Source organism: Melanotaenia boesemani, chromosome 2 (assembly GCF_017639745.1).
Source record: "Melanotaenia boesemani isolate fMelBoe1 chromosome 2, fMelBoe1.pri, whole genome shotgun sequence".
Lineage (NCBI taxonomy): Eukaryota > Metazoa > Chordata > Actinopteri > Atheriniformes > Melanotaeniidae > Melanotaenia > Melanotaenia boesemani.
The window spans coordinates 34,933,517-34,959,589 of record NC_055683.1 but is presented as its reverse complement, the minus strand read 5'-3'; the positions used below and the strand labels follow the sequence as shown (position 1 = coordinate 34,959,589).

At 40.7% G+C, this 26,073-nt stretch overlaps 1 protein-coding gene across 1 annotated transcript; it reads right to left on the bottom strand.

Moving 5' to 3' along the window:
- Positions 1-668: 668 nt before the first annotated feature.
- Positions 669-25,356, bottom strand: si:ch73-281f12.4 (RA_Radil_like and Myo5p-like_CBD_Rasip1 domain-containing protein). The gene is made up of 16 exons (XM_041973098.1): positions 24,720-25,356; positions 23,441-23,779; positions 22,772-23,007; positions 20,243-20,571; positions 15,905-16,600; positions 15,690-15,727; positions 14,184-14,353; positions 13,985-14,097; positions 10,701-10,920; positions 10,200-10,372; positions 7,670-7,814; positions 6,502-6,683; positions 6,028-6,388; positions 2,782-2,903; positions 2,548-2,687; positions 669-2,379 (listed from the first exon to the last, which is right to left on the bottom strand). The coding sequence occupies exons 1-16, from the start codon at positions 24,845-24,847 to the stop codon at positions 2,277-2,279; spliced, it is 3,495 nt and encodes a 1,164-aa protein (XP_041829032.1). The 5' UTR covers positions 24,848-25,356; the 3' UTR covers positions 669-2,276.
- Between the last annotated feature and the right edge of the window lie 717 nt (positions 25,357-26,073).

Sequence of the window (26,073 nt, the reverse complement as noted above, 5' to 3'; positions counted from 1 at the left end):
CCACAGAGGGTGAGCTGTGCCCTGCTGGAGTCAGTGGAAAGTGCTTGGCTGGTGGAAACCACAGAGCAGCTATAAACAGCAGCCTCTAAAGTGTGCCATGCAGCCGACACACCCAGCAGCTTTCATGCTGCTCCACCCCGACCAGCTTGCAAAGTGTCACACCGACAGTTGTCAGAGACAAAATGTATTTATTCCACAGCTTCAAAAATACGGAGCCATATAAATATAACAAAACAGAATACTTAGTGGGAAGTTTAACACTGTTTACACAGACAGACTTTAGATTATCGCTGCAGCAGGTTTGGTTACATCAGCTGCTTCCAGATCAGTGAGATGTTTAATGATGACGGCAGCTTCGGCTGCTCAGGTTAAAGGCCTGCATGTGTGCGCAGCTGACACTCCGAAGAGGATTTTCATATGTACAATGGAATATATTTCATCTAAAGCTAAATAAATGGGTTTTCTGTTGTTGGTTTTATCTACAGGTGTAATCTTTAAGGTATTCATGAAAAAATACATCAGTTTTCAGCATCTTTCTGTTTATTTTGCAGATCAGTTTAAACCTTCTAAAACCCGAGGTCGTTAAATTAGGAGACGTTGAGACGAAAGTGACGAAGTCAGACCTGTTTGCACTAAAACCCCCTCACTTTAGAGCTACAGCTGCATCATTCTAAAGAGCTTTTCATACTCATCCTGAATGTGGTTGTTTTAAGTTTTTTTTTTTTTGTATCATACTTCATCTTTATTTCTTCTTTACCAGTCAGGCCTAAAAACAGGTACAAGTCTCAAAGGGTTAAATATAACAGAGAGAGGGCGGAGGACTACTTCTGGTTGTAATATGTGTTCATTCGAGCAATTAAAAATAAAAAATGTATAACTTAACCCCTTGATGCCTGAAACACTTGCCTTATTTATTTATAAACGTATCTATATGTTATTTATTTCTATATATTGTTATTATATTTTATTTTACTCCAGCAGTTTTTTTCATTTAATTTTTTTTTGTTTTTCTTTTATCTAGTTTTTATATAACTGAACATAAATTCAGGTGTTAAGGGGTTAACATGCTTGAATATGAGAAACTGGAGCTTTTCTTTGGTTTTGGGTTCAAACTTCTCCTGTATTGCTGTCATGTGTTTAAAACATACTGACAGGTTTTTTCACAGTATTAACGAATAATAAGGAAATAAACAAGCAGTTACCATGGTAACCACCGACATAAGTATTGTGACTCCTCTGAAGTCATTCATTAGTCTTTTTTGTTGAAGAAATTCAGATTATGCTTTACTGTAACCTTCTGAGTCCTAATCACAGATGTATGATTTGTTATTAGACACATATTTATGATTATGCATATTTTATAATATATGATGTAGATATAAATATAATTTTAAATTAAATAACAAAGTCTCTTTTTACACCAACAAATGGCAGTGTGAGTGTTCAAGGGGTTCCAGTTTTACAGAATTTAATATTATGGTCTAGACAACCAAATATGTGATGTCTTTGAACTATTTATTGGTTTTTCCTAACCCCAAAAAACTAGAAGAAATCTCTAACGCAAGTCAGGCTAAAGCTCAGGTCTCAGGAGGTTAAGACTATTTATAAAGTGTTTTGGTATGACAGCTGTGCACAGATGCTGAGTTGTTTTCTTAAATATTAACTGAGGCAGTAGGAAAATTAAGAGTGGCCCAAAGAATAAAACGATCCGACACCTCTAAGGAAAACACACATGAATCCTATGTTTTGTCTTTGACTAAATAAATGGATAAGTAGCTTTTCTTGGTAAAATATAAAGTTTCACAGTCTTTTTAAAATGATCTTTTTTAAAGTAGAGATTTAAAAATGAGTTCAGAATAATTCCAGTGAAAGCCAGGCAAGACTGATCCCAGAGTCCACGTTTCACAAGTGTAATGCTGGTTTTTGTCCTCGTTGTTTACGAGTACGGGAGCAGAGCTTGCTAGACAGAAGCTGGAACAGCAGAAAGGAGCTTCTAAAAATGTTGCCCTCAGTCTGCCAGCAGAACGCCTGCAGTCTGTTCGGTTTTAGAGATTTGGTTTTATGGAGATCACAGTGACTTTGGTTGATTGCCTCAATTCGCTTTACACACACAAAAAAAAAACATCTCTATTCCACCACGGGTTGGAAAAGAAAGCGTAGGGAGTGCGTTTCCTTTGGTCGGGGAATCCATCCTGTGGCAAATACTGACTGGATGTTGCAGGAAGGAGGAACCTCAACTCCTCCAGTATTCACTTGATTGTTCACCAGCTCTTCCCTCAGCATTTGGTTGTGGTTGACGGCTTGCTGCTTGTTTTGGAGTCCATCTTGGCAACGAGCAGCCTGAGAGAGTCTCCAGATGATCGAATCAGCTCTCTTCCACTGAAATAAATATGGATGCAACAAGCTGTGAGATGGGTGCTTTAGTTATAGAGTGACACTTCCTGTTTCCACTGTTGGCATTAAAGAAAGTAAAGCTGATAAAAGGCTTTTAAATCTTAAAATTTGTCATGTTTTTTGCTGATTTTTTGCAGATCTTTCATTACTCACATGCTATAATCCATCCCAACCAGGCTGATGCCGTTCACTGCCAGGATGCGATCGCCTGTCCTCAGTTTCTGACACTCAGCAGCCGGAGAGTTGGGAACCACCGACTTCACATAAATGCCACTCATTCTCAGCAGAGTTTTCTACATGAACAGAAAACACACAAAAAAATGTTATTGAGAACCACTACTGTTAGCTCTAATTTGGTGACATAGCATAAAGAATCGGGTGTTGTACCGTTCCATCCACCAGCGCCAGCCCGAGACCATGAGGCCCTCTGTGGATCTCCACGGTGAACACTTCCTCTCTGTCTTCTGCTGTTTCCACAGTTTCTGGCTTCCTCTCTGTGCCTCCAGTCACTGAACAAACAGAAAACACATCAAAAAAGGAGTTTGACAGATGATGGGACGACAATGTTTAGAAGTCTGTTCCCACATTGGAGCAACTAAATCGGCTAAAACTGTGGTCTTAAATGCGTTGAGTGCAATAAGTAAATGTTACGGCTGTCACCTGTGCAGCTAATCAATCATCTGCTATGCATGTGTTTGAAGTGTGAATCCGCCCAAGCTGCTGTGACATATTTGGGAAAGCAAGTAGGTCGGGGACAGGTACGTCATCACGACGCTAAAGTCACTGTGATCAGTCAGAGTACTGTACTACAGATACTCAGAGTATCCCACACCAACGACACAACGTGAGGTTTTTAGGCAAGGTTGGCTACTATAGAAACCTGTACGTAACTTTTCTGCTATTGTCCACCCGTTAACCGATCTGCTCAGTCTGAAGAATGACTTCCTGACAGATAAGTGCCAACTAATTATTTTGAATCTGAATCATCAGATGAGCCTGAAATCATGACAGGTTGTCTGTTTGTTGTGTCATTCATTCACATCCACAGCAACTACAGCCACAAAAAACCTGTTCCCAGCCCTGCAGCCCCACCCTTCCTCCCCCCACACAGCTCCCTCCACCTTTTCCCAACATGCAGCCCGTCTGCCCCCCACGCAGGACCTGCCCCGAACAATGCCACTGCCGATTAAGATTCCACACGCCAACCCAGCTGTAAATTCCCATGATGGATCGGCCACTGCTCTTTTCTCTCCTGACATCACCACCTCTCTGTAACTCCTCTGACCAGATTAAAGGATTACCAAACTTTGAAAATAACATTCACCCGCCACTCAGAACCACCAGAAGCAGATGCTTCGGAGGCCGAAGTGCGGCTCGATCTGCCGAGCTGATGATGCTACAAAGCTCCGGATGAGTCTGTTCCAAAGATGTAAACATGATGGACAGCATTTATTTCCTCTTAAGAAAAATGTGTTGATGCTAACTTACATGGATTATGAATTTCGTCGTTGAGGAAAAATGAAGACACGTGGCAGATCTGACTGCTAAGAAGTTCATGACTAGTGTTTTAATGGTTTAATCTATAAAACAATCACAAATCACAGAAAATTAAGAAAGTGACTCCCTTTATGTTTGATCGCATTAAATAAATATCTTCAAATCAATGTATTCTGATTTTCTTCTCATTAGCTAATTAACCAGTTTTTCAACAGCAGTTTTTCCAGTGTATAACAGCATTAACTGTCCAGATTTAACTCTACCTGCCAGAGAGGACTGAGACTGTGCCAGATGGCTTGGTTTTAAGTAATCCTTGAGGCATTTAGGCAAATTGCTTTTAATAAAATCACTGAGAGAAAACACAAAACAGCAAGAGCCAATGAGAGTAAAGACACCTGATTAAGATCAACCAAATCCTGCAGCTTACACCCATGCAAGAGCACACAACCATACAGGGGGTCTGTCATGTAGCACATTAGAACGGATTGAACCGAGATCACATGAGGCTGGAGGTCTGGTTCAGATCTACATACCAGGGTCTCCTTGCTCCTGAATCCAGCTCTAATCAGCCTGGAGGGGCTTGTTTTTCACTTTTGCGTGTACAGATTTGGTCAGTTGTCTGCTAAAGTTTCATTATTGCTTTGAGATGGACTTTTATTTATTAACGGGCGACCTTCTTGCTGTGAGGCTGCGGTGCTAACCACCACACCACCGTGCAGCCCTTATGAACCATATCTGTGTTTAATTATTTTTTAATCATAATCACAGATATCTCATTTGTCTACACAAGCTTCCTTTTTTACCTGCCATCAGGCTAAATGAAATTTTCTGTTTTAAATGATGTACGATTCATCTATGTTTCCACTAATGACACATTAATAAGATCGGTTCATGTTGACTCATATTAGAAGCTACTAAAGGATAAAAAGAGGATTTACATAAAGAAATATTTGACCGTGGAGGTGAAGTGATGGCGAAAAGTTTGACATGGAGGAGCAAAGTGTGTAACTGTGTGGACACTACTCAGCACACTCTTAATTTTAAGTCTTTAAAACATAGAAGGAAAGTTAAATTCTTCATTTTTTTCCAAACCATCTTTTCTTCTGCTTATGTTGACGCGTATGTGGAAACTGGAAAAGCTGGATCCAGATATTGTCAGTTGCTTCTGTTATGATGGGATAACAAATCAATTTGTTCAGCTGATTCCTGATCCATTTAAGTTACGTCTCACCTGCTAACTACAACCAACCAGCAGGAGGTGATTGATGTATTTTAGCTTCACCTCTCTAGGAAGCTGTGATGTTGCTCATCTTTATTTATAGATGGGTGTTAACACATGTCATCAGGTCAAATTGTGTAGTTTCCATAGAAATGACCAACAATGCCTCAAACATGACTTCAGCTCAGGCTGCAGTATTTTAGTTTAGCACAGAACATTCAAAAATTTCTTTTAAAGCAGGTCTTTTGGTGACTCCCTCTCACTCCTACAGATGACCTCATGACTGAGGCGTCCATTAACAATGGGGCTGGGAGAGGAAGCAGTCTTTCCTTTGCGCAGAAACCCACCCTGCACAGCCTTCCACTTGAAATTCCTGACCTCCAGAGTCAGTAAGAGATGAAGGCAGGGTGAAGCCACTCCATTGCTTTTATGTTCGGGCACCTTTATGTGGACCTGATGGAGACAAAGCGTGCAGCTGCTCCTCAAGGTCAAGTCTCTATAGACTTAACAGCTTCAGTGAGAAAGAGGACGTAGGAGAGTTTTTAGGAGGAATGAGTCCTGGTAACTTCATTCCGGACAGGGTTGGTGTTAAAATAGCAGAGCTGTTAGTCATTTGAATCAAAACCTGCTGCGTTCTGAAGCCATGAATGAGCCTTTCTGTTGCTGTTGGTGTCTCATCATGTGCGGTGCCAGTGTGGTTCATTCTCCCTTTCATGGTTTCTGCTCTTACTCTCTGTCTGCATGACGTCAGATCTCAGTTAATGGCTTTCAGCTTTACTTCAGCGTTAAAAAATCTGTGATGTTATAAGCTTTTACTTTGGTGGAAACTTCAAATTTGTCAGAGTAGATATTATCTATTTAATTTATCCATCTCAGCTTGTAATTTCCCCAAATTTTTGGTGTGATTTTTTTGTTACCTTTCTGTAGCTGGCGTGCGCCCTCCTGCAGATCAGCCTCCAGTTCAGCCAGCTCCATCCCTTGTGGGGTGTTGGGTGGGGTGAGGAGGCATGACGGGTCCAGCGCCAGGCTCTTGTGGTAGCCCATGTCAGCCCGTCCGGGGAGGGTGTTCTGCAGCTCTAGGCTCTTCAGCTTCTGAGCAAGGACTTCTTCGCAGCTGCTCAGGTCACCATGAGATCCTCGGGTTTGAGCTGGTTCTGCAGGGGAGTTACAGTCTGAGTCTTGCCCAGGTTCAGAGACCACCTGATGAGGAGGCTCCTGGAGGACTCTTATTGAAGATGATGTTGCAGACTGGCTGTCTGTGCTTGTCCCATTAAAAACCTGAGTTTGGGTAAAATAAAGTCAATCAATAACAGATGTTGAAACATGAAAGCATCTCATTTCTTGAAGTCCACCAGCCTCTACTTGTGCTGTTGGGTCAGAGAGCTCGTTACCTGTTGCTCCACATTGTTTTCGACTTGTGTTTCACTGCAGGAGGGCCGGCAAATGAACTCTTGCAGATGAGCGAGCTGTTCAAAAAGGGCCGCCTCCACGATGGGTTTACCCAGCTCCAGGTAAAACGTGCTGCTGGGCAGGATGAGCGGCGGGTGGTTGTCAAAGCTCTCCAAGATGTCTGCTGCAGAGAAAAGAACAACCCTGATCTTCAGTTTGGCTTTCTAATGAAATTCAATCCTCTACGTTTAACTAAGCTGCTGCTTTTAGCCTAATGGCCAATTAAAAGCAGTAAATTGAGGCTTTTCAAAAGTAATTTTTATCTTTTTTTATTATTTGAATTATTTTAAAGGGATATTGCATTTGTACATAGTCACAAAGGTTTGTAGCTGATGCCATGCAAAGAGAGTTGTAGCCAGAGCTAATTCTCAACTCCCATCCCTGGTTGGGCCTTTTTACACTACAAAGTAGAACGCCCCAACTAGTGAAGCTGATTGGTGGAGGCAGGCTGACAACAAAGGATAAGAGGAACACTCTCTGTACATCCACATTAATCCGATTCATTTGCAAAGAATTTCTTCTCAGTTTTTGCTCTGTATTTACATCAAGAAGCACAGTTTTGTTTGGTGAGCCAAACAAAAATAAACAAAGCCTCTTAAATCCTGCAGCACAGCCTTTATTCTATCAGCTGATGTTGTGACAGCACAGAGCTTTCCTCAGTGTTTGAGTTCAGCTCTTTATCTCTTTATTTCATGATGTCGAGAAACTTATTGGAGCTCCTGTTATTTATGTACAGGTCTTGTGCAGGCACGCATGACGATGGTCAAGTTAGAACATGCGTGCTAGACAATAGGTAATTCTAAGTCCTGCTGAATAAAGAGTCTGGTTATCGGAGTTTACTGTAAACAATATCATCCTGAGGAAAGAAAACAACACTTTTAGTGGCAGAAAAAGGTGCAGCAGGTAATTTTCTTCCAATAATTTACATGGATGTTGCTCCGACTGCTATACAGCTTTATCATATTTATATTACCAAATATAAGTTTTGATAAATTCAGTCCAGCACTAACTCATATAAAATTATACAATTATTTTCTCCATCAGATGAGCCGCTCAAATTACCCGAACATTTATTTTTCTGATAAATTAACTGCTCTTTCTGCCACTCACCCGTCCTGATGGCTTCCTTCGTATCGTCCGGTGTTGGGCTCCACCCACTGGGGCAGGCCTTACCGGCGCTGTACTCCCTCAGCATGTGGTGAAGCTGGGCAGGTTTCAGAGCAGCGAACTCGGCTCTGAGAGAAGCCCAGGACGCCTGGATGAACATCAAACAAAAAACAGAGAACACAGAGCCCTGAGAAAACGAGGCCAAGCTTATTCTGAACTTAAAATGTGAGGCTGTGAAAACACTTCAGTGATGGTTTAGTGTTAGGAATGAGGCGCTGAAGCTCTTTGTAGTCACTGTGAGAAAAAAAAGTAAGTTCCCAGCATGTTTTTTTTTCATATAAGCACATATTGATTGCTACTTTCATTTGCATGTATAGGATTTAAACAGTTGTTTGTCCCTGTCTGATGTGGTAACAAAGCCCCGTGGGAAAAGTCTTGGTGAGGGAAAAAGTGGCACTTTAAGTGTCTTGTGCCCCCCCCTCACTGTAATAAAAGTTAAGTGCGGGATTTCACTTAAGTATTGCTAATTAGCTAATTTTCCTTGTGTGCCCTGTGAGAAGTGCCAACTTTTCATGAACCCTTAGCTCAGGTTCCTGTGGAATTCCTTATCATGATATGATTATTGTCTTACAGCAGCTCTCACTCAGCCACAGATGAGGAAGACCATATTTGAACTTTTGATGACTGTGAAAAGTAGCTTGAGCATGAGGAAACAGGTGAGTCATCATGTGATTACTGCAACATAAACATTACAAGCACTATATAGTTCATTCAGCCCGTTTCCAGTTGAATTGGAGGAAGTCAGGCTTTACCCAGACATGTCGGGGCCACTGCACAAAAAAACTATGAATAAAAACCCTCACTTACAATCCAGACGCCACACTAAGCCCAGCAGCAGGTGAAGTTTCGATTTTGCTCATAAACAACAGAAACCTAACAACATATGTCTTTGTTATGTCTGAGATTTAATGTTTGGCAGCTATAGTCTCCAAAAATAACCCCCCCCCCCCCCTCCTCTCTACATGTTGTGTTTTGCAAACTGCTGCCACATCCCTCTGGTGTAATTTACAACCCTGCCAGTCAGTCATTTCAGTTACTGAAAACCAGGAGCCACAGATGGAAAAATAAAAATCTGGCGAGGGTGTGTGCTGTTTTGTAGCAACCACAACGTGACCTCATGCCAGGGCAGGGATATATAAAAAAACTAAAAAAAATACAAAAAACAGCAGCCTCCTTGCAGCCGTCTAATCGTACAGAGCCTTTGGAAGCTGAGCTGGCGGGTGTTTTGATGATGTAGTCATACAGTGAAAACAGGTGTCAAACTCAGTGTATGTAAAGCCTCAAGCTTAACCCAGTTCCTCAAAATATAGACGATCCCTCTGACATTTACACTCAACCAGCTTAAGCGATCATCTGTTTAACACCGTAGTTAAAGTAACAAACAGAAGTGAAATAGCTTTTTTCTATTCATACAAACCCCTAACCCACTCAGCCTTCCTGATTAAAATACCTTTCTATCCTTAAGTAATGTCCCTCCGACTTAAAGTAATCCCTCGGTACGGTATGCCCCACATCAGCAAGTTAGATACTTTACCCTTAACCCATCTGTCTCTAAGTCTGACAAAGAATCAAACATAAGAGTTGATCTTAAAATCTTACTTGGAATGACACAAGAGATAAAGTAGGTTACTTTTAAATACATGGGGTTATATAAAGCGCATGACTATGTCACCAAAAATACACTCAGCACTTTTCATGTTGTCACATTTCAAGTGCTGTAAAGCTGTGACTCAGTAAGAAGCTTTGCAGGTCTAGATGGCCAATTATAAAAGCTCTATACTTCATACCTCAGTTATCTTATGTGCTTGTCTGACTCAGTGATCAGTAAGAAGTGGAGTGTGAGCTGCCTCTGTCTGTTGTGTAAAGTGTAAATTAGATCGGGTAACTAAGAGAACAGTGTGTTTAAGAAGGGATTAAGCTAACAAGCTTCTGCTGCGAGCTCAGGCAAACATCTATTTGTTCTTTTATGTACGGTGTTGTTAAAGTGGTGAGAGGTGTAATTGTTGAACACAGGGCCTGAACTGCAGGATTTAAAAAAACTTGAACATTCAAGCTCTTGAGCTAGTAATAGGTTATTTATTAATGTGGTTAACAGAATCTCAGTATATGATCTGAAGTAATGACCTTGCCTTTGGAAGCACAGTAATGCCATTTTAATGTGTTGACTAACTGTTCCTGCAGGCTACTTCCTTGTTCTCAAGGATACTATGACAATAAACTGTAACTTACCTCATCATTGCAATACTTTCTCAGCATTTATGGCATTAATAAACACAATGTTTGACAACAGCAAAGCTGGTGAAAACAGTTATTTTGCTGCATTGGTTTAAAAAGAAGTCTAAAGCTAGATCAGTTGTACTGACACCTCTCAGACAATGGAAACACTTGAGCTGACGTAAGGCTGACTTGGCTGCTGAGGCAACACCCGGCAATGGTAAGACAAACAGGAAAGGAGAAACGGATGTCCCCTGACCTGCAGCAGGGTTTCCTTGGGCGTGGCCAGTAGATTGACAGCAGCAGAGAGCTTCTGGAAGAACTCGGTGGCCAGATCACCCAGCCCAATGCTCTGGATCCAGTCCATCAGCAGGTCCAGGTTGGCTCGGATCTGCACACCACGGGACCACTGATAGAACCCGGCAACAGATCCTGACACACAAGAAAATCTTAATTTAGAGACGTGTATTGCATGCTTGATGTTTTTTTAGGTCACTTTTTCAGGCATTAAGACACAATAACAATCCTTTCTAACTAACTAAGACTCATGGGAATGTCTGCTTTGCAGAAACATTAACATGGGTATCTGAACCACATCCAAGAACAATCCATCCATTAGCTGTTGAGAAACCTCAACCAAATTTTATGGTTGAGTTAGATGAAAAGGTTAGCCAAACATAATCAGCATTCATCCCCTGAAGACGACAAATATCTGTACATTATTTCCTGCAGGATGCTGGACGATGAGCTGGGATTTTACCTCTCTCCATGAGGGCGTTGAACAGCGACGCATTGATGAAGAAGAACAGGTATGCGCAAAGCTGTAATGAGATATCCGGATGCACCTGGAAGGCTGTGAGCAGCTTCAGCGCCTCCTTCAGCACCTCCAGGATGCCGCTGAGCCCGTCGGGAACTCGCAGCTGACCATTCTCTGAGAAGGGGTTTCCATCCAGCAGACCGGACAGGGCTGAATACATACTCTGAAGGGAGAAGAAGTCACTTTTAGCCTCTTCTACAACCTCCACTGTGAACGCACCATGGAGATTAAACAGTGAAAGGCTGATGCCGGCTTGCATGAGTACATATGCAACATGTGGTGTCCAGAGACACAAAGTTCCCTTCAGGATTCCTGTTTATATTAAAAAAAAAGTTAGAGGGACAGAAATGGTTGTGATGAGAGCAGAGTAAATGACACAATGACTAAAAGAGAATGAGTATTTTATGAGGAGTACAGAAAACCTGTTTTGCAACACAGTGGATGAATAACACTGTCATAGTTACAATGAAGTTTGTTTCACTTTAGCTGCCAAGAATGAAGTAGATTACAGTGTATGCTCAAAACATAAGCAATGATGTTATTTTGAGCATCAATCGCTTGCTCAGTTGTACAATTACTAACACAAACAGCTAATCTGCCATTTACATGGAAACAACTTATTGCATTTAGTCATGTAGTCATGGTCAAGACAACTTAATCAAGTTCAATCTGAGCATCAGAAAGAGGAAGAAAGAGGATTTAAGTGAGTCTCCATTTCAGCTCCACATTCAGATGATAGGCTCAGAATTTGGTGGAAACATCATGAAAACATGGATCCCTTCTGCTTTGTACCAAACGTTCAGGTTGCTGTTGGTGTAATGGTGTGGGGGATATTTTCTTGACACACTTTGGTCCCCTTAGTATCAACATGACCTGGTTTAACCACCACAGTCTACCTCAGTATTGTTTCTGACCATGTCCATCCCTTTATGACCACAGTGTAGCATCTTCTGATGCTACTTCCAGCAGGATAATGCACTATATCACAAAGCTCAGATCATCTCCAAATGCTTTCTTTAAAATGACAATGAGCTTACTGGTCTTCAGTCACCAGATCCCAGTCCAGTAGAGCAGCTTTGGGATGTGGTGGAACGGGAGATTCTCATCATGGATGCAGCCGACAAACCTGCAGCAACTGTGTGATGCTGTCATGTCAATATGGAGCAAAACCTCTGAGGAATGTTTACAACATGTTTTTGAATCTATGACAAGAAGAATTATGGCAGAGACAAAGTAGGTCCAACCTGGCACTAGCACGTATATGCTAATTTAAGCTAGCTTTGTAACATTACTGATAGTTTTTACAGAGCTGATGGTTACTGGTTAACAGTATTAGTTACTGGTCAACAAAGATTATGTAATGTAATGTCACTTAAATATGTCGCGTTAGTGGTTACTTTTAATAGCAAGTATCTGTGTTGTAACATAATAAAACAATTCAGCACCTGCTAGCAATTGTTTTATTGAACATCAGCTCTTATCACTACTTCTTCTGCCTCAGCTCTGCAGCTGTTTCACATCTATGACATTAGCCACGATTCACACACACCAACACACTGTCACTCACACACCTTTATCAAATAATGACTTCAGACAAGCTGAAAGAGGCCATAAGGTCACAGTACTGCTGCATGCCTAAGGCAGCAGGTCAGCAGGTGTTATCACGGAGACAGAAGAGGACAGAGGATTTTTATCAGCAGAGGCTGTAAATGGTTGAAACGCTTTCACATGAGAGATTGTCCTTCTTTTTTATTGTTTTTGATAAAATATCAGTAAAATGATCCAACTCTTTCTCTAGCATAATCATAAATTGTCTAAGTAGGATGAAAAGGAAGAAGTTAAGGAATGGTGTCTGTATGAACATTCAGTCAAAGACAGGAAATTAACAGAAAGATTTTTTTTTTTCTCTGATGACAGTTTGTCCTCTGCAGGAAACAGAGCTGGGAATCCTCCCTTTCGTTTTTACAAAAAGTTACCATCAGAAACATTTGTATAACAGAGAAACAGCAAAGCATAATTAACAAAAAACGCACACATCGCTGCTGCGACTACAGCTGAGCCATGAAAGCAACAGCCATTTTTGAAACAGTCAACAGATTTATGAGACTGGATGACGCATGAATTATATGCCTTGCAGCAAAATCATTAGAAAAATCTGTGAGTATTCACAACAACAGAACAGACTGTTCCTGCTTCCTTCCCCACCTTCCTTCAACAGTCACTGTGCAGGGTGGTGGTGTTTCTGTAGCTATATATGCTGCCACTTCACAAACAAACAACTAATAAAAGCCCTCTGCAGTCTGGTTTGAGTTATCTCCACAGACACAATTATTTACGGTTAAAAAAAATCCTTCAATTATTTAAAATCCTTCTTTGATCACTGACATCACTTTTTAAGCTGCTTCCAAACTGGTTGTAGATTTATGCTAAATGCAGAGAAATGTTCCTCCTTTATTCCTTTGTTGACAATATGAACCTTAATCATTTTTTCAATGCAAAGATCAAACATCTAAGTCAAGGGATCTTAAGTTAAATGCGTTTTGGGGGCTTGAAATGTCTGAGCTGTTACGTTAACAGGATTTGGCATAAGACAGATGGTTTTAATGAGCGACTTCAGCGTTGGAAAGTCATATAAATTCAGCCTAGGAGCCTCCTGTTGGGCTGTAAAACATCAGACATCCATGTGTGCCAAAGCAAAGTCTTTAAGTTACTATGAAAGTACAGTAAGTGTCCTTTATTCTCAGGAGTTTCTCCATCTTAGTCATATTTTCACTACGAATGGAGATTTCCTCTGTTGTGGTGGAAACTACGTCCCTTTTCATACTCAAAACAACAACTAACATGTAGATGTCAGATGTTTTTAAGGATAAAGCTCTGTAGTAAAATACAGACTTTTACTACTTCATGTGTTCACATTGTTGATCTCATCAAATGAAGTATTTTATTATTCCAGCCACTTGTAACCTTGAGATAGAAGACTGCCAGTGTTTATATTTCAGGGAGTGGAAAAGACATCTCGTTCACTATCTCACAGGCCTTTCCTGACCGAGAGTTTGTGTTTCCATTCTGTTGCCGTGTTTTATGTCTGGAATACATTCAATGAAAACAGAATATTGTGTTTACACAGCCCGATTTCCTGCTTCATGTTTGAGAGACGCTCAGGTTTCACAGGTTAAAAGGATGTCATTATTATGCGAAGGCTTAACTCTCGGTGTGTGAGAGCTGACCTTTGTTAGATAGTAGACGGACTGCTGGAAGGTAAACATGATGACTTCCTCCAGGACTGTCATGGCTTCCTCGCAGGCTGTTTGAGTGGATGTCATCTCAGAGGCCAGCAGATCTGAGAAAACACACAAAGCATGTCTTGATAATCCAAACACACACCGCAGTTCTGTGAGCTGTGGGCCTGGTGGACACAGTAGCTACCTTCATCGTCCTGGTCCTGCCTCCAGGGCAGCAGCTGAGGGACCTCATGCTGGATGAAATGCAGCAGCTCGATGGAGTTGGCCATCCACAGCACCAGCGGCTGCAGACCTGGGATCAGCTCCTCTGTGCTGAGCAGCTGAAGCTGCTCCGGCTGTGTGTCACCACAGCTCCTGTAGAGTAAGAAAATGCAGTGAGATATTTCTTTCTGGAAGACCTTTCACCTGTTAGAGTCCCTGACGGCTATGAAATCCCTGATCCCACCTCGGACATCTTTCTGAGCTCTGTGGTAGGCTTTAATGAAATCATCATCTGAGTAAAATCCTCTGTGACTTCTTTGGTAATCAATTATTTCTGTCATTCTGTCATATTAATTTAAAACAAACAAATATCACCACATTTTAATGTCTCAGAGAAGTTTGGTTTTATGGTTGACATCTAGTGATTTCAACCATCAAATGAACAAGCCGGCTCTAAGAGACGATTCTTTGTATTAAGTGAGAAGAGCTTCTGTCAGGGAGAACTAAATCTTTAGAAGACGCTGGACTTTATTTTGATAGTCACACCACCCGGCCAATCACATGTGAGGAACGACTAGGATCGTACCATTCTGTGAAAGAAGGAAGGGGTCAGAAGGTAAAGGTCAGGTACACAGCGACAGAGAAAGGAAGCAAGATTTAAATTATAGCTGCGTTTGGGAAAAAATTAAGAAATGAATAGAACAAAAGTGTCATAATTTTCAAACTTTAGCCTTTATTTATTTGATTTGTTTGTTGAAGTTCTGTGTTCAGTTCATTTAAAAGTTTGATGAAAATGGTTATTAGTGATTGTGGTTTTTTTTATGGAAAATGAGGCATTAATGAAAAAAACTAAATAAAAAATTACTTGCTAACATATTTGCTAAATTAAAGGAGAAGCTGAGTGATACAAAAAAAAGAAAAAAAAAGAAGCTATTTGGGAGCCGGAAAAGAACAGGCTCTGGACTTCCCATCACTACTAACATCCAAAAATATGTCAACAATTTATGAACCGAACAAACGAGAAAGTTGGGCTTTGCTCCTTTTATATACACACAACAATCTTTTGGTGTTATCTCTGTCAGTGTATACTTGGATTCATGTATTTTGATTTAACTTCTTTTCATATTTTAGCAAATCAGCTAACTGCTAAACAGTCCGTCCTATAATTTCATGATTTTTACACTGGCAGCTGTTTTCAGTAGAAGTTGTAAGGTTGAATAACTTTGCTTCCCTGCTGACACCAATAAAATGTAATCCAGTGATGATACAGCAAACTTCGTAAGCTTTGTGACTGTGTGCTGCATCTAATCTTCTGGAAAAGACAGACTGAGAAGGTCTGTTTGCAGAATCTGGATTAAAGGAAGATTGTTTTGTGTTGGAGCAAATCATAACAGGTGTGGTGTCATACATATCAGTAGTATCATCTTAGATAGCAGCTGATCATCATCACGTATTTCTGGGACGTTGTGGAAACAATTTCTGGACTCACGTTTCTGGCTGGATTGATGCAAGTTCTTTGGTCTTCTCCTGAAAAGTTAGAAGCCATAAATAAAATTCCACTGCATTCACTATTTTATCATTATATAATTACTTTCTATTTGTTGTCACACTCTGAATACAGTGTTTATTACAGAGATGATTTTTATTTGAGATTTCTTGAAGCAAAAATTCAGTTATCTGATGAAAGCGTAGTTTCATCCTTACCCATGTAATGAGCTGGATCTGACTGGCTATCCTGAGCAGCAGCTGCCTGAAGTGTGTCAGCTCAAACGTGGAGGCCGAGTGTTGGATGCAGAGGCTCAGCAGGAAAGCAGGCGTCAGCTTTGGTTCATCCCCGATGGGTTCCACCATGTCCAGAATCTCCTGCAAGACTCTTTCCTCCTGCTCCAGCTCGTAGCTCACCGAAGCCTCCGTGCCCTCCAGGTCTCTCCAGCGAGGAGCTAACAGACTCCTCTGGAACTTTTTTATGGTGACAGAAGAGCCACACGACAAACAAGAGGATAAATTCTTTGAGTCAGAGTTCGGGCAGAGTCTTGTCACCCAAGGAGGGGTGTCCAGGGACCCCGACACATTGGTGGGATCCTTAAACATGAACAAGTAGTGTTTCCCTAAGCCCACCAAGTCTCCCGGATTCAGTTCCACCTCCTCTTTAAGAAGGAAACCGTTTCGTGTCACGGGGGCGCCATGGAGGGGCTTCAGCATCGTCAGTGTCTTTTTGTGCTCTCCTGCCGAGGTCTGGCCGTTAGATTCCAGGCGTCTGACGCAGCAGTGCTGTGGCAACACATCAGGAGCAAAAAGAAGGATGTCCACCTTCAACCTCTCCTCGTCTTCGCCGTTGGAGTGCTCCCTGCAGCAGCCAAAGATGGTGGTGGTCCCGCTCATCAGGTAGATGACAAAATCCTGCAAATATCAACAATTATACAGAAATAAAACCTGTAGAAAATATTCTAAATGTTGACTGAGGGACTGTTTTTTATGTATGATTATATTTGAAGTTTTCATAGACATCTTTTGTTCGGTATATACACCTAAAAACTGTATACAGGAAAAGAACACGGTACTGTATATTAAATAGGTATATGGATATATAGTTTATTGTATATGTAGTAAATTGTATAAATGAGTAAAACATAATTGTTTATTAAACATGTGTAGGACTAGATAAGAATTAGCTTTCTCCTATATTAAACATGACATTTTAATGCAGAGACAGTCCACAGGAATTGGATGTAAGCTGTAAACTATTTATACTGTCTGTATGATAGCTTTTCTTTTATTTGAATAATTTTATTTATTTATTTTTTCTTGCTTTGTTTTAATGTTTGAAATAAAGAGTTCATTCTTTAATTTACTTTTTAAATTGAACCATGAGTTTGGTTTGAGTTAAAACTAAAAGTATTCAGTTTATTACCACAAACTTTCATTTTTTTACTTATTTTTTATTCACTTATCTAATATTTAATAGTATTTTATTCTATTACAATCTTTTTTTCCCCAGATTTTTTAATATTGTTTGTTGTTTTTTTTTTGTTTGTCTGTTTTTTTTAATAATTAAATTCAGGTGCCAATGGGTCACAGTCACTATTAACTGTCTGTCAAATCCACAACCAAACACCTCCTGTCCACTTTCTTTTAATCCCATATCCTTGAAGGAAACACTGTTTGTTGGACGAGATTGAAACTGTTATGTAACATGTTGGAAATTAACCAGTATTGGGATCAGCTGATAAAAATACAACCTGCTCAGGCGACACAAGGTGAGACGTTAATGGAAGGACTTACTGGTGCAGGTAAAGTCCATGACATTAACGTCACCACGTTAAGACTATTAGTCGGGCCATGATAGCATATCATCTGAGCTGGTTGCTTACAATACCTTGTTTACACAAAAAGCCATTGGATAAGTTACAGAAATGCTGTTATGATATAAAGTGATTGGACTAATGCTATTTTATAGGTATCCTTTATGTCCACTCAAGCAACAATTAAAATAATACTTTGGAGCGTCCTGAGTTACGTTCCTTCTGTCAAACTGACATTTTTCAATAACAAGCCCAAACTTCAGCTTTCAGTTCCTGTTTCTTGACCACTGAAACATCCCAGCCCCGTCCTGTCTCTTTGCTTGGCTTTGCTTTGACCTGTTGTTAATGCTCTCAGTTAGCTGCAATGATTCCAGCATCCTGCACAGTCAGCGATCTCCACCAGCAGGGATAAAAAACATTGCGAGAAAGAACTTCCTATCCTTGAGAAAGAGCTGGACGAAAGCCACACCCTCTGTCTCTGCTCTTCTATGAAATATGAGCTATATAAACAAGTGATTTAACAGTGATGTCCAGGAAACAAACCTTCATTTAAACTCCCATTTACTGTACTGATACGTTGATTACAGTACACTGGAAGTTTCCGTAGTGCTGTCCCCTCACTGGCACTAATAACAAACCAGCTTATCTTGTCTCTTGTATGGAAGACTTAGCAGATCACCTGGTCCTAACACACCTCTGCACCTCAGCTCTGAGAAATATACACTGATACCCAGTGATTCCTCTTTTTAAGTCCTTTTATAACACACAAAGCCTGATTCTCTCACTCTGGGATTTTCTCCTTAAAGTTCTTAACATAATACGATCAATCCAGCACTGTCATGCACTTGTTTCCACCCTGCTGTTTCTGTTAAGCCTGAGTGTCCTCTGTTTGTTAGCGCACTACCAGAGGAGATCTGATGAGGTCTGAACCGAGGGTCCGCCCTTCTACAGGGTAAGATCTCCATTCAGATCTACACATATTTAGATATGAGAAAAATATTCTAAGAGTACCAAGAGTTACTCAGCTACTACCATGTTAGTGTTTCCGCTATGAATACACATCATCTTTCAGTAATAAACATTTAATAACCAATTGAAGTTGCTGTGGTGAATTAAAAAGCACTTGAGCCGCATCTTATTCATTATTATTTTGCTTCCAAGCAAACTTTGTAAGGTAATCACGAGCAAAACTTTCTGAAGGTCTTTCTCAAAGTTTTTTTTGGCATCTGTAAAAAACAGCAACACAGCTGAAAACTTGGCACATCTCAGCATGGTGTGCAGTGTGTCTGAGAAAACTGGACAAGTGAAGGACCAAAGAAGAAGTGTCTGGACTATGAAAACGATCTACAGCAGATGAACAGGATCTAAAACGGTTTAGAGCCAAAATTCAGGATCACCTGGCTCGTTACAAACCAACCAGATTCCTCAGGTCACCAGGGTCAAGTTTACTTTCTGTTCCCAGAGTCAGAAATGAACATGGAGAGACAGCGTTCAGCTTTTATGCTCCTCGCATGTGGAACAAACTCCCAGAAAACTGCAGGTCTGCCCAAGCTTTTAGCTGCTTTATACAAGATTAAAAACTTTTCTATTTGCTGCTGCCTTTTATCAAAACAACTGTTAATACTTTACACTGTAACTTTTAATTCTTGCATTTCATCTGTCTTATTCCAGTTTAGCTTTACTTTTGATTAAATTTCTTTTATTCTTTTTAAGTTTGTTTAAATGCTTCTTTTGCACCCTGTTGCAGTGATTTAATGTTTATGTAAAGCACTTTGAATTGTCTTGTACATGAAATGTGCTATACAAATCCATCCTTGCCTTGAAAGTGATGTCTTTTAGAAATAAGAACCAATCCAGCATAGACCTGACACAGCACCTGAGAGACGCATCTGGACCTTCAGTTGATCCATATGCTGTTCATCATCAGAAATCATCTAAAAGAAGGGGTGGCTGTCAAGAAACCATTCTTAAGGGAGTGAAACAGGTAGAAAAGACTGAGGTATGCCACATGACACAACAACCGGACTGAAAATCAATATCGACAGGTCTGATAGAGGGATGACAGAGTCAGGACTTAAACATTATTGAAGCAGTGTGGGATCATCTGGACAGAGAACGGAACAAAAGACAGACAACATCCAAAGAAGAGCTTTAAAAAGTCCTTTATGAAGCCTTGAGAACTCTTCCTGAAGACTATTGAAGGAAATCACATTAAAGCTTGTCTAAGAAGGTTCAGACTCTTATAAAGAATGAAGCTGCTCAGACCAAATATTGACTTTTTTGTCTTATATACTGTATTTCTTCTTATGTTTGTGATTCAATAACTTGTCACACCTATTTCATGCTCCGTTGACAATATAAAGTAGAGGCCAACATAAAAAGCAGAGATGAAACCCTGAGGTTCTAAAACCAGACACCCCCCTCTTCCTGCATGTGCCTCAAGGTCCTGTCCAGGACCACAACAAACAAAACTGTGGACAAGAAGAAGACCTGTTGGAATCCAGCATGCACCATAAACAAGCTCAACTCTCTATTATTTAGCTTAGAGACTTATAAGGTTTGAAAGTCTCCAGGATGACAAAGTCCCACCTGCTGATTATACTGAGGTATGCCAGTTAATGTGACATAGATTAAAAAGGGATTATAAATCAGGATATTTAAATATCTGCTACTTCTAGTTTGGGAATTCTTTATATGTTGTTGCAAAGACACAAATTACAATAAGTTGTCTGTGCCTCACCTGTCTGTGGCTGTAGCCCTGCAGCAGGAGGAAGTAAGGGAAGTCAAAGGGTGGGTGGATGGAGTATTGGGTGGTGTTGTCGTCGCTGCTCTCCGTCTCTTCCTTTTCCATGCCAAGCCGCAGTACTTCCTTATCAGCCTCCGCCTCCGGATCCTCTCTGAGCGCGCTCTGCTGGGCTCGGTTGGCCTCCTTCCCCATGGCCGACAGATCCATCTCACTCAGGCTCCTCCAGAACCCGATTCCATCCACATCCTCCCCGCTGCTGTCCACGAAAAGGGAGGCCACTCTGGAGCGGCTCTTCTGCAGCTTACGAGCCTGAGCATTGATGCCTGGATGAACAAAGAAGATGCCGTGTTACTGACTGCATCCATAGTGCATTCATCACCTAATTGTCTAATGTAAAATGTCAAACAAATACAATAAATCATTGAAACTGAACAGTAAGAAAGTTTGGTATTTTTCACTGAACACTTTCAGCTCTGGATCATCTGACTTCAATGGCTGGGAAAACATAAACACAAGGAAAACATTTGTTTATAAAAAATTATGTTAGCAGTGACCAGAATTCCCCCTGAAATCACCCTGCTCAACTAAACTGACTCCAAACATAAGGCCTAACTCCAATGGCACCAACTCAAATGCAACATAACCAGAGGAAGACGAAGGAGTAAATGTGCAGGGGAAAATGAGGCATTTTCCTCCTCTATCTGATACCAGCGGCCGCTCAGTCGGTCTGACGTAACACAAACACTATTCAGCTCATTTGGAGCCATTAAGCGCAGTGGAATGTCCAGAGAGCCGGGCTTCACACCCGCTGCTCTGCTGCTCTTATCAGCTGTGGAAATGGGTGTTTTCCACATTGTTCAGAGCTGCTCTGACAGACTGGGCTCAGTGCCTAAAAACCCACGGAGGTAAAGGGCAGCTTTCCCTGTCAATGAGAGGAGGTCGAGGAGGAGGGTGGACCATGGACAACAGTGCCATGAGAACTGACTGATGGAAGTGTCTGCAGCCCTCGCTGCAGCTACAGTGTAAAGTATTTGATAAAAAAAATACTCTTTTGATGATGGTATAAATCCTTTAATGCAACTTTAGCCCCATATGAAACACTAAAACTCTCAGACTCATGACATAAATTTAAAGTACAATCTTTTTTTATGTGTTCCCTTAACCTTTTTTTATGATTTAGATGAAAGGATCTGTTGTCATCACATATCATCCTGAGTATGAAGCTGCAGCCAGTCAGCAGTTAGCTTAGCCTGCCACAGACTGTCAATAGGGGGAAAAAAAGTCCTGGTTCTGTTTAAAGGGAAAAGGAGTCAATTACTAACTAAAACATTACAAATCTAAAAAGTGAACCATAGAAGGAATTACAGGAAATTTGTTGTTTTTTTTGTTGTCTTCCAAGTAAGAGCAAATACACCGGGATTTGAACGTGGAGTTGGGTGGATACTGGATAGTTCTACTGTGAGTTGGGTGTGTGGAAAGGAAATCCCCAGAAAACCTGAAACACTCACTGAATGATGTCTTTTCAAACATCAAGCATCAAAGAAAATGTCAGGGTTGTGATTTTGTTTGGGGGGTAGGGGTTTGAGCTGGCATTAACCTCAAGCTTCAAGTCTTTTTTTCATCATATGCCCCCTTAAAAACTAGGTTATATCAATCAAAAGTGAAAGCTGTGTATCAGCAGAATGTCAGTAAGTTGACCAAAAGAACTTTTTCCAGGGAATAGGATGTTTTGACCCAACTCTTCTCTGGGAAGATACCTTCCCCCTTCCAAAAAGGGGTCTGTTTGGGAAAAATATATTTATTACAGTACCCAGTACTTTCAGGGTGAGGCCTGCAGAGCTGAGTCTTTTTTTGACTCCCACCATTTATTGTTGCCTCTTTGTCTCAATTAATTCTAAAGATAGTGGACTTTAAGCAACTTTAAGTACATCAATCTCAGCAATTTCCATTATTAAGCACACAGAGAATATTCATCCATAATTACTACCCTGCTATTATGAGTTCAGTTTTTTTTCAATTCAATCAAATGAGTGAAAAAAATATGCAAAATAAAACTTTTCCAGTTATTTTTTCCTATCGCAGCTCTGACCTCGATAAAGTGAATCATCAGTACAAAGTCAAGACCTGATGAGAGCCGCAGCCACAGCGCTCGGTGTGCAGGAAGCGAGCTGTGATAGAAAATACGACTCAGCAGTGAGACGACACATTCTGGCAGCCACCAGCTACGTGGGGGGAACTGCCCGGTGCCTTGAAGATTTGCAGGGACCTGATGGGCCCTTGAAATAAAACAAAGATAAGAGCGGGGCTGCTCCGACCCCCTCAATCCCTAACTGCACCTTTTGTTTCCTCCTGACCTCTCTCACATGCTTCCCATCTCCTCCGCTCTAACTGGTGATAAGCAGGACAATGAAAGCTGTTAGCTCGCAATAAGAGACACGGATAAAGCCTCCCCATGCAGACGGAGTGATTGATTACCCAGGCGTAAGGATGTTAGTCTCTGAGTGTCTGAGAAGACATGTATACCTGCTGTGACTGTGTCTCTATCCTTCAAACTCTGCTCTTCAACATTCGCTCGCAGCTGCATTTCAAATCTTCTGGAGAAGCCTTCCTTGGGTTTCCACAGTGACTGCAGCATGAGGGGCCTCTCGTTGTCGCCAACAACTCTGAAGCACTCCCTCTTCCACTGATTATCAGCATCAGTCTGACCAATCACGTCACACAGCACATAGTCTTTGGCATCTTCTTTTTCCAGACAGTACCTGAACAACAAAGGCGGATATTCAGGCAGAGGGATTATGAGTGGAGGGATGGAGGGACTTATGGAGTTTACTTATTGTGTTTGAGTCATAAATAGCTACTCTGACACAGTTTGTGGTTTATGTATGTATATATGTATGTATTTATGTATGTATATATATATATATATATATATATATATATATATATATAAAAGAAATTTTTCATCACTATATTTTTTCAAAGCTTTTGCATTTTGCTTTTGAACAAATTGGAGCCTGTAAACATGCTGTGCCTTTGTGAAAGCATGCTTTTATAAATGAAAGTTGGTGGTTGTATGACATGCTTCACATGCATCTTCTGCAAACTGATCCCATGCATACTCATCAGTCCAAACTTTTATCTTGTTTTAGGGAGTTTGCCTCACATGTTTTAGCACCATCTGAAGCCTCTCACCTCTCTAAAGCTTCTTTCACCAGCTCCTTTGCGCTGGACTGTGTGGTAGCCAGCACACTCTTGTAGTGGGTCCCATGACAGATATCACTGCCAAAAATTTTTAGGATCCCAGGGACAGACATTTGGCTGGACAGCTCGGCTGGATCGTCCGCAGACTGGAGGTCTCCAACCAAGCTCCCGCCACTGCTTGTCTGGCCACGACGGCTGCTGTCCCGCAGGTTGGGACTGTGGTTGAAAACAGTCGAGAACCTGTTGTTGTGGCGGCGGATTTTGCTCTTGGCCGGCTGCCGGACACCCACGCTCTCAGTGGAGCGGACAGTGCTGTCCGATTTGTTGGACCTGAGGGGAGACAAGATATAATCAGCCATTCAGCACATGCACCATGCATGTGGCTCCTGTTTATCTAGAGTGGCCCTACACTTTCAAATATTGTCAAAAACTGACCATTATTTTCATCTTTCTCTTAAATGAGAAACTGAGTTTGGTTTGACACTTCACACTTACAGATACAAAAATAACTTCTTCTGAATTATCAGTGTCCTTTATGCCATCTGATTCACCACATCAGACATAAAACATGAATGGGAAGGGAAGAAAACTAATTTTCCAGTTGTTAAACCCAGTCTCCTCTTCACTACAAATAACATTATGCTTAAGCCTGTGCCTTTTCAGTCACTACCTAATGTTAAGACTGTTGACTAGTTTATATTGTCTAGAATGTTTATATTTATTGTATTGTGTGTGATGACTGAATAAATACTACTACTACTACTACTACTACTAATAAAAAGCAAAGAGACGTGTTGGTTAATAAGATTAGTAAGCCATAACAAAACAGACATAAAAAAGGTACAAATTGACAAAAGTGAGCTTAAATACTCCTGAAATAATATTGTAACTTGTGTTTATTGCTCACTGTTTAACTTTCTGGATATATGTTTTATTACAACAGCAGATGGCGAATATTGTGACAGTTAAACAGAAAAGGATTATTCTAACTTTGAAGCATATATTTGTTGCTTTTGAGCTTGTGAGGTGCAATTATAACGAATAAACGTGTAAAATGGTAATTAACGCACTTTATCATAAAGAAAAGTTGCTGAATAAATATTGCTATGAAGACTGACAATGTACAGCAACAAAATTGACTAAATTGTCACTGCTTGTGTTTGTCAATTATATATATATATCTATATATATATAGATATATATATATATCTATATATATATAAAATGTTAATGGTGTTAAATCAAAGCTTTCCCTCCGTCACAGACTTACTGGAGAGATCCATTGCTGGGTTTCCTCCCCAGTTTAGCCAAGCGCCTCTTCGGAGAGCGGATGAGTAAACCCACAGGAAAGTTCAGGGCTTGTTTGTTGGCGTGGCTGCTTCTTTCCTCTGAAATCATTTTGTTATTTGTTTGTTTTTAGCCTTTACATGAACATGACCAAACTACACAGAGAGGCGAGGTGACCGGGACGTAGCATTCTGCGCAGCTTGCTAACGAACTTTGAGGAAGGTGAGAAGTTTCCCGGACAAGAAGCGCTTTTCAAGAGGAAATGTCCACATTTAGTTTCCTCCTAAAAGAAATAAACAAAGGGGAAAAATAGAAGAAGAAATCCCATGTAAAAGAGAAACCCCTATGGCAGCGCCTCGGCGTCCATTAGAAACCATATAAGACCGTTATTCCAAGTGTTCGCTCAACATTGCTCATTGAAAACCTAAGAAGTCTAAATCAGATTTTCTTTTTAGAATAAAATTCCAAAGGACATGAAAGTTCCGCGGGAAAATGGTGAAAAGAAGCCCAGTCAAACGCGGTTTTATCCATTTCTGAGTGAGGGCTGCAGCAGAAGCAGAGAAGTTCCAGCCCGGTCCATGAGATCTGTTGACTTCGACGAGGAGCGCTGAGGGACTGAATGAAACGAATCAACCTGCTGCGGAGCACGAGCTCACTGGAGCTACCCCAGCGACGTCACGCGCCTAGCCGTTGAGGAGGCGGGGCGAATCACACACACATGCGAAAAGATGTACTGCTATATTTGTGAGGACACACGCTGATTTAACATATTAAGTTTATTTATCTACCTTGAATTCCATCATACGTTTTCTACAATAAACGAGACCTAAACTAAATCCTAAAATATACTTTAAAACTAGATCTGAACTCTCAAAAGGGACATATTTTAAACATACAGTTTCTGAGACATTTTGCATTACTTTATGGTAAAAAACTTAGCTCAAAATCCTGTTAAACACAATCTGATACTTGTTTTCTGCCCTCTGATAGATACCAGGACACAGAAGATAATAATTTTAACATGTCACATGGTAGAAAATGTTAAATATCCCTCAAAAAGTTTTTAATTTTGTTTTGTTATATTTTAAAGGTCAAATAAAGATCTCATATTTTACAAAATAGACTTATCCTAGCATTTTTTTAAGGATTAGACCTTGTAGGGTTAAAAAGTGAAATCTTGCGGACCAGCCAAGAGGGCCATACAATGCAGAAATGTAAAATAAGAATCATTATCTTTTAAGACTGATCCAAACCAAAACTTGATTTGTACTCCCAAACCTGTGATGATGTAATGAGCCAAATTGTCCCTTGCTTTGTCAAAAGCAAAAAGAGTTCAG

What these genes read in the sequence shown, in the direction of transcription:
- si:ch73-281f12.4 (XM_041973098.1), bottom strand. Translation starts at nt 24,847, where the DNA reads ATGATTTCAGAGGAAAGAAGCAGCCACGCCAACAAACAAGCCCTGAAC. An exon ending in CAACGCCCTCATGGAGAGAG is followed by an intron (nt 10,373 to 10,700) that starts GTAAAATCCCAG and finishes CTTGTGTGTCAG; the next exon opens with GATCTGTTGCCGGGTTCTAT. An exon ending in CGCACGCCAGCTACAGAAAG is followed by an intron (nt 2,904 to 6,027) that starts GTAACAAAAAAA and finishes CTGTTTGTTCAG; the next exon opens with TGACTGGAGGCACAGAGAGG.